Consider the following 7984-nt stretch of genomic DNA (forward strand, 5'->3'; position numbering starts at 1 on the left):
CACATGGATACACTGGTATGTATATATGTATATTTTAATGATTTCTGCGGTTTTTGTACACATGCTGATAGTGATAATATAGTTGGCCCCACGCATTCAAAGCGTGAAATGTTCGCTCTCTTCTTTTTCCTATCTGTCTGCTTCCGTTTCCCCCTCCCCTGTCGTCGAGCTGGTGATAATTTTCTTTAAAATATGAAATTGGTATTTAATTCCAAATGAGCTGTGTAAATAATTAGTAGACATACAAATGAATCGAGTGATTTAATATTAATTAACTGCCATGTTTAGAGAATTTAAGGTTATTATCAGTGGCTGGTTGAAATATAGGTGGCTCTCTCTACGAATAAATCGCTGAAAAGTGAGCGCTAGATGGCGCCTTGAAATCTTATGCTGTTAACATGTAGATAATATGAAGAAAAAGTGAAGTCTCACTTTTTTTTAAGTCTGTTATTTTATGTGGTTTATCATTTCTCAAGTTGGCTTGAAAAACTGCTGGGGGAATACCACATAAATGGGGTCGATGGGCAGTATTTTCTTTAAATTATTAATAAAGTGTAAATGAGGCCAATTGAGGGAACCATGTCACCTGTTGTGCTTCCTCCTCCGCAAATCGGCCTCCTTGGCCACGCAATAACCTCCGGACTGTTGACGAACAAGGAACACTTGCCATGGACAACGGACCGACGGATGCCACGCCCACTGCCGCCGCCTTCCGGCTGATTCTGCTTAGCAAATCGAATCCCGTGATGGGCTGCTACATGTTCTGGACCAGTCTGCTCGTGCTGAAGATGCTCGTTATGTCGCTACTCACCGCCCGCCAGCGCATGAAGACCAAGACCTATGCCAACCCAGAGGACTTACGCCTCAGTCGGAGTCCGGAGGTTCGGTTCGGGGATCCCAATGTGGAGCGAGTGCGTCGGTAAGTGAAAATAGTTGGACATATAAATAAAGGTACATTATTACCAACTCATACTTTAGCTCTAATCAAGTTCTATTTAGCCAACTAAGATTACCTAAATTTTGCATATCCTTTTCAGTGCCCATCGCAATGACCTAGAGAACATTCTGCCCTTTCTTCTGATGTCGCTGGCCTATGTGGCCAGCGGACCGAATCCCTTGACCGCCCGTCTGCTCATCCGGATCGGTGCAAGTGCCCGGCTGCTCCACACGGTGGTCTACGCCATCATCCCGGTTCCGCAGCCAGCAAGAGCCCTGGCCTTCTTCACCACCTTCGCCATCACCTGCTTCGAGGCGGGCTACGTGCTCGTCTGCTGTATCAAGTACATTTAGACTACTGCTGACCCCACTTTGCCAACTAACTACTCCTCACCCACTCGCATTCATAGCACCAGTGATGTCAAGGTACAGATTTGGGTGCTCATTTTTAGTGAAACGTATGGTTTATACATTTAGATGCTTTAATTTAGCAGCATTTGTCCTAACTTTAAAGTTCTAGTCACCTATAATTGGTATAATTGGTTGCTATGTTAAAGAATATATAGGTAATGCAATTGGTTAACAAAATTTTGATATAGATTATATACACAAAATTAAAACTTATTAAAATCCCAATTTTGTCAAGTCCCTACGTGATAATAATCATTCATCATCTAGGTTTAAACAAGTAAGATTTCAAAATGTTAGAAGGGAAAATAATCAAATTTGCATTAGTTTTATAAGTAATATTTAGTTTATAATACATTTTTTTTGCATACACATATGTTTTAGTTCTAAGAAATCAATTGAAATACTAGTGTACCCTGCGTAGAGGCGTAGTTTAGCTGGCCCACATGGACAAAGTAGAGATACTACTTGTCCCATGGCTGCACAGCACCTTAGATTCGCTTCGACGCAATTCGTAACCAGTTTGGTCGCATGCTTATGTGCTCCAATCTCCACAATGAGCTGAGAGTGCGGCTCTACCATTTGTCGAGATCGGCTCAAAGCGAACGCACACACATTCCGCATCCGCCATGTCGGCCGCAGCTAGTAATTCCAGCAAGATGATGACATCGCCCGGCGATATGTTTACCCTGGAGAATCCTGTCTTTTGCTGCTATCTTTTTTGGTCCACGGTCCTGGTGGTGAAGATGCTGCTCATGTCGCTGCTAACGGCCGTCCAGCGTTTCCGGTACAAGGTAGGCTATATGAAGATAACTTTATGTCGCTGCACTTGCTCAAAGGTCATCATCATTCGACCGTTCCATTCACAGCTGCTGGCGATCGTACCGTTGGCACTGCGGCGCAGGGTAAAAACTTCAAATCTCCATGTCATCGCGATCACATTCGATTATTTAGATTAACCTGTTTTAGCCTCGTTCTACAAATGGTTATTTTCCGCTCTTATAGATCTTTCCCAACCAGGAGGATCTGTTCTTCAAGAATCTCGAAGTACAATTCGATGATCCGCATGTGGAGCGGGTCAGAAGGTGCGTTATTACGTTTAATCTACCAAACAAGAAGAAGTTAAAAACGAGTAGCAACATATTTATCATACATGTGTGTTTGTACTTGACTTGACCATGATTTAGAGAAGTTCGACTGCAGGCCATGCAACTATAGGTTCACATCTTAATAACCTTAATTACTTTACTTTCCTAGGGCCCATCGCAATGACATGGAGAACATTCTGCCGTACTTTATCATGTCCTTGATTTATATCAGTACCAATCCGAATGCCGATGTGGCCTGCATACTGTTCCGAGTGGCCTCCGTGGCCAGGATCATACACACTCTGGTTTACGCCGTTTATCCGGTGCCGCAGCCATCGAGGATTCTGGCCTTCGCCACCATGCTCCTGATCACCTTCTACATGGCCGCCGTGGTCGCTCTGCGGACCCTAAGCTTTATCTGAATAAATTCAAGTCCCTTTTGGCTTAACTCTCAAATATAACATGAGCTTTTCAAGAAGATTAACATTGCGTACCTAGTTTCTGGGTTAAAGGATGGAAAAATTAATAATTTCCCGCTTCAACTGCTAAATCTTTAGGGACCTTCATTTGCGAGCATAGTTAATTACGATTTTGATAATTAAAGCTCTTAAGAATTAAATTTTAAATGACTAAAGGGGTACTTATTTCCTTATTGACCAATTAAAAGCTAACAAACTGCTATTAGCGGCATCCTTGGACAAGAAAATTACAAACCGGTTGGCTTTCAATTAATTTAGTTCTATAATTAGCTTGAGATGCAACAAAAACAAACAGTTGATGGGACTGGGGATCCGAGGTGTGGCACAGGGTGAGTGTGTGCAGGACTAGTGTTATCCTATAATCCTGGTGTCCTCATCCCAGGATATGTCGGTATATCTAGATATTGAAGCCGGCATCGCGCATGCACTTCTTGTGCGCCTCTATCAGCGCCAAGCAATTCTCCTCGCCGTTCTCCACAATGCTGGTGGGGATTGGGTATCGAAATTGGATAAGAATTTAGTTGTTAGCCATGTGGTTGCGTCATGGGATGCAAGGTGCACACTCACCAGGCGTCACGTGCCCGCTTGGTCTCCGGGCAGGCGCAACATGCCTTGCACTTGGGCTTCTCGCCGGATGCGGTGGCTGCGGATGCGGTGGTCAACGGTTGGGCCGCCGAAACACTTGGAGCTGCAACTCCCTGAGATGCACTGTTGCCCATTCTCCAATCAGGTATCGGTCAAAAAACGGCTGAGGAACAATATTTTGGACGTTACTGAACCGCCTCACGTTTGTTTATATAATAAAACTCACTTCGAGACGGATATTTCACCACAATTCGGTTTATCGGCGCACAGCACACGAAAATAACTAAATTCAAGTTCAGCGAACAGGGCTGTCAATGACTGACAAATATCGCCGTGAGTGCTAAGGGTTGGTAGTCCGTAAAACTATCGTTACGCGTTGCTTAGAATTGTTAGGAAACTGTTATCGGAAATCTTTTATAAAATCTGTCCGTTTAAAAACAGTATGCTACTACGAAACTATATTAAATTGCAGATTCTTTTCAGCATTGTATTAAGTATTAATTGTATATACATATATTTGGATATTTTTTCTCAGTTGAAAAATTTGTAAATAAAGTCATGACTCTTCCATCTAGCGTCGCATTATAATCTATGTTATAGCGTTTTTATATTAAGTTTCAGAATTTACTGAACGCAGGTTTTTAAAGCCATGTGACAGATGTACGACACGTGACAACCCTACCGAAGTTCATTTTAACACACAGAACAGCTGCACCGCCTATCGATAGCGAGTAGTGTTGCTCAACAGCAAAATGCGAACGTCAACAAACAAATATAGTTTAAATTTACATTTATTTTATGTTTCCATCTGCTCGCTGGTTTCTTTTTTCTCAGATTGCTCCTTCAGCCGCTGCAGCATGTTATGGGAGACCAGGTCGAGTTTCAGGTGCTGCACACTGAGCGCACTCCCGTCCCAATCACGCAGCATTTTCAGCTTGAGTGGATCGCAGAGGTTTATCAGCTCCAGACCGCCAGTGCGGAATTCGTTGCGCTCCTTCTCCAGCGTCATGGTGATCACATCCTTGCGAGCGGCATGCTGATTCGCCCGATGCTTGCCAATCGACTGCTTTAGGTTGATCTGCTCCAGCTCCTCGTCGAATCGCGTGAAATAGAGCTCAATCAGATCCTCCAGCTCCTGCGGCGTCAGCGGTTCAGTGCGTCCCTCATCGATTTGGCCGAGAAACCAGCTCAACTTTTCGCCGGTGATGTTGCTTTTGATGGCATGACCCAAACGGACCTTGTGCTTGTTGTTTTGGCGACGTGCCTTCTTGCCCAGCGCCTTGGTTTTCCGGCTGTTGGGGTGCTTGCATTTTTCCAGTTCCTTGCGCAGATTCGTCTGGGGTTTGAAGTTGTGACAACTTTAGTTTTACAGATAAATTGCGATTTATTTACCGCGCACTTACCATTTCTACGTCTGCTATTGTTTTTCACGTTGTTAGTTCTAGTGCTGGTAAACACGGGCAAGCACATGTTATGTACGATCAGCTGGATCCCTAGTGGTGGGCACTTTAGCACTGACGATATTTAATAAGTTTTCATAATATAATATTTATATTTATTGAAAAAATAAATAATCATGCATTATGAATGCAATAAATATATTTAGAAGGGGTTTATATTGATTAACCACAGCAGTTCAGCTTGTTTTTTAAGTTATGCATTGGTGATCTTGCAGTTGTATCGATACTTTGTCTATCCCTTCTCTGAATCATATGTTGCCGCATGCACACATACAAACACACACAGGCACAGCTGCTCGATCGCATGAGGCTAAAACCCACGATCAGAACCGATCCGCGTTTTTATCCCTTGCATTTCTAGGTTCCAAAGTCCCGCTAAATGGCAACACACCTCCTCCGAAACGGCGCTACCTGTTGGCTGCTCAGGAACTGCATTTCCCAACGTGCCACGGTGAGTAGCCATCAAAAACCACCCGCCAATCGGTGGCCAAAAGAAAAACAACACCGCTGTTATGTAATCTCACAAACACCTTTCGCGCGCGAAAGCGAGATAGAAGTACATATCTCTATACTCTTCCAATCGGCAGAATTTGTTTTTCTTACACAGAGGAAAAAAGTGAGATCAAAGATCAAGGTTTAGATGTGTCGGAATATTTCAAAAAATTAGTTTACTCTCAAATAATTATTGATTTCTTATATATCTATTTGTTGTTCAATTTAAAGAAATAAAATATAAAAGTTTTTGATATATTAGAAGGCATTTTGTATATTAGTGTTTATTAAAATTACGTCTTGTTATTCCCCTTAATTTTTATTCATATAGCGTAATTCATTAGTAATCATTTTTTGAAAATATTTGTATGCAAATATTTTGGTACTGTGAAATCAGTATATATCCTATAAAAAGATATAGAATACAAATTCGTAGCATGAGTTAAATAATTATATCGTTTCCCCCATCCAGTTGAGACGCTGCCTGCATGTGACCTCCAGCCTGGACAAGACGGTCTCCTTCAACCTCAGCGACATTGGCGAGGGAATCCGCGAGGTGACCGTCAAGGAGTGGTTCGTGAAAGAGGGCGACACCGTGGAGCAGTTCGACAATCTGTGCGAGGTTCAATCGGACAAGGCCTCGGTGACCATCACCAGTCGATATGATGGGAAGATAACCAAGATTCACCACAAAATCGATGAGATTGCGCTGGTCGGCAAGCCTCTGCTCGATTTCGATGTGGTGAATGAAGAGGAAGATGAGGCGGAGGACTCTTCTTCCTCCTCCTCCTCCTCCACATCTTCCGATAGTTCAGCCAGCGAAAACGAGGAGAAGCAATCAGCTGAAGCCTCGGCGACGCCCACAGGTGGTCGTGTGATCATACCCGCCACGCCCTCGGTTCGTCGTCTGGCCAAGGAACACCAGTTGGATCTGGCCAAGGTGCCAGCAACGGGAAAGAATGGTCGTGTGCTCAAGGGTGATATCCTGGAGTTCCTGGGCCAAGTTCCTCCGGGTACCAACGTTCCACATCCCACACTATTGGCCAAATCGCCCAGTGCTGCTCCCACTGGAGCAACGAGTGTTTCTGTGCCCGCTGATCGCGTCGAAGTGCTCAAGGGAGTGCGCAAGGCCATGCTCAAATCGATGACGGAATCCCTGGTGAGTGCTTCACAAACTAATGCACTGATTAATTACTTATTACTTACTTTTTTTGTCGCCATAGAAAATCCCCCATTTTGCCTACAGCGACGAAATCGACATGACCCAGTTGATGCAATTCCGTAACCAACTGCAGTCGGTGGCCAAAGAGAATGGCGTGCCCAAGCTCACGTTTATGCCGTTCTGCATCAAGGCTGCCAGCATTGCGTTGTCCAAATATCCAATTGTTAACAGTTCCCTGGATTTGGCCAGCGAATCGCTGGTCTTCAAGGGTGCCCACAACATAAGCGTTGCCATCGATACACCACAGGGACTCGTGGTGCCGAATATTAAGAACTGCCAGACAAAGACTATTATCGAGATTGCCAAGGATCTGAATGCACTGGTGGAGCGCGGTAGGACTGGATCCCTGTCTCCGGCAGACTTTGCCGATGGCACCTTCTCGCTTTCCAACATAGGAGTGGTGAGTACAAGTGAATACTTGGGAATGATTGCAAAAACGATCATGTTCTGGTGTATCTTACAGATTGGCGGTACCTACACACATCCGTGTATAATGGCGCCCCAGGTGGCCATCGGTGCTATGGGTAGGACCAAGGCGGTGCCGCGTTTCAACGACAAGGATGAGGTGGTCAAAGCGTACGTGATGAGCGTTAGCTGGTCCGCCGACCATCGCGTCATCGACGGCGTGACCATGGCCAGCTTCTCCAACGTCTGGAAGCAGTATCTGGAGAATCCTGCCCTCTTCCTACTGCACTAGAGAGCCTATTGCTCGAAAACGCTAGTTTTTACGGATGAGGCTTTTTCCCATGCATTTATCTAGACATATCTTATATTGTAAATTGTACGACAATCTGCTTTGAGCTGGAACAGGTGCCATGTGCCGCCACCCATCCCCAAAATGTGCATTTATAGGAGGTTAGCCACTCTGAGCGGCTCCTCGATTACTTTAAGCTCCTGGCGCACATGGCTAACTTTCCGTTTATCTACTTTTATCGTTGTTAACCTGCATTTATATATCAGTTTTTTTTTTAAGTTTGATAAGCAACAACTTCTGCGTACAGTTCAACTGTAGTGCATGCATTTATATTAAAGCTTTGTTTCAATGGCTGTCCAATAAATATCAGAAACGGTTTATGTAAAGCCCCCATCTTTTTTTTTTTTGCATATTATCCGGGGAACTAAGTGAGTTTAAAACTGTTTGTAATTGTCTTACAGCTTAATCTTGCGATGCCTTTCCTTGCTTGGTTTACCTTGGGTATCTCTTTCGAGCTGGAATTAAGTAAGTTAGTTGGCTGTTGTGGATGTTCTTGAAATCAGTTTCGCTTAAATTTTGGTTTTAAGCACTCGCTAGTACTTAGGATTATTATTTTCTGT

At 44.0% G+C, this 7984-nt stretch overlaps 5 protein-coding genes across 6 annotated transcripts; 3 read left to right on the forward strand and 2 right to left on the reverse strand.

The window, feature by feature from the left end:
* The first annotated feature begins 619 nt into the window (after window positions 1-619).
* Window positions 620-1389, forward strand: LOC6725985 (microsomal glutathione S-transferase 1). Its single transcript, XM_002106931.4, has 2 exons — window positions 620-919; window positions 1038-1389. The coding sequence occupies exons 1-2, from the start codon at window positions 669-671 to the stop codon at window positions 1288-1290; spliced, it is 504 nt and encodes a 167-aa protein (XP_002106967.1). The 5' UTR covers window positions 620-668; the 3' UTR covers window positions 1291-1389.
* Window positions 1390-1696: 307 nt separating this feature from the next.
* LOC6725986 (microsomal glutathione S-transferase 1) lies at window positions 1697-2910 on the forward strand. 2 transcript variants are annotated; one of them, XM_016173930.3, is made up of 4 exons: window positions 1697-2138; window positions 2214-2249; window positions 2350-2429; window positions 2602-2910. In XM_016173930.3, exons 1-4 carry the CDS (start codon window positions 1974-1976, stop codon window positions 2852-2854), a joined length of 534 nt encoding a protein of 177 aa, XP_016039357.1. In that variant the 5' UTR covers window positions 1697-1973; the 3' UTR covers window positions 2855-2910. The 2 variants fall into 2 exon arrangements, with proteins under 2 accessions (XP_016039357.1, XP_002106968.1); XM_002106932.4 differs by lacking the exon at window positions 2214-2249 and having other exon boundaries at window positions 1703-2138.
* A 239-nt stretch (window positions 2911-3149) lies between these two features.
* On the reverse strand, window positions 3150-3877 carry LOC6725987 (cytochrome c oxidase copper chaperone). The gene is made up of 3 exons (XM_016172567.2): window positions 3723-3877; window positions 3479-3659; window positions 3150-3393 (listed from the first exon to the last, which is right to left on the reverse strand). The coding sequence occupies exons 2-3, from the start codon at window positions 3628-3630 to the stop codon at window positions 3309-3311; spliced, it is 237 nt and encodes a 78-aa protein (XP_016039358.1). The 5' UTR covers window positions 3631-3659; window positions 3723-3877; the 3' UTR covers window positions 3150-3308.
* Window positions 3878-4272: 395 nt separating this feature from the next.
* On the reverse strand, window positions 4273-5030 carry LOC6725988 (translation machinery-associated protein 16 homolog). Its single transcript, XM_002106934.4, has 2 exons — window positions 4900-5030; window positions 4273-4832 (listed from the first exon to the last, which is right to left on the reverse strand). The coding sequence occupies exons 1-2, from the start codon at window positions 4900-4902 to the stop codon at window positions 4293-4295; spliced, it is 543 nt and encodes a 180-aa protein (XP_002106970.1). The 5' UTR covers window positions 4903-5030; the 3' UTR covers window positions 4273-4292.
* A 172-nt stretch (window positions 5031-5202) lies between these two features.
* Window positions 5203-7750, forward strand: LOC6725989 (lipoamide acyltransferase component of branched-chain alpha-keto acid dehydrogenase complex, mitochondrial). The gene is made up of 4 exons (XM_016173931.3): window positions 5203-5407; window positions 5921-6607; window positions 6672-7070; window positions 7134-7750. The coding sequence occupies exons 1-4, from the start codon at window positions 5336-5338 to the stop codon at window positions 7365-7367; spliced, it is 1392 nt and encodes a 463-aa protein (XP_016039359.1). The 5' UTR covers window positions 5203-5335; the 3' UTR covers window positions 7368-7750.
* The last annotated feature ends 234 nt before the right edge of the window (window positions 7751-7984 follow it).

Source organism: Drosophila simulans, chromosome X (assembly GCF_016746395.2).
Source record: "Drosophila simulans strain w501 chromosome X, Prin_Dsim_3.1, whole genome shotgun sequence".
NCBI lineage: Eukaryota > Metazoa > Arthropoda > Insecta > Diptera > Drosophilidae > Drosophila > Drosophila simulans.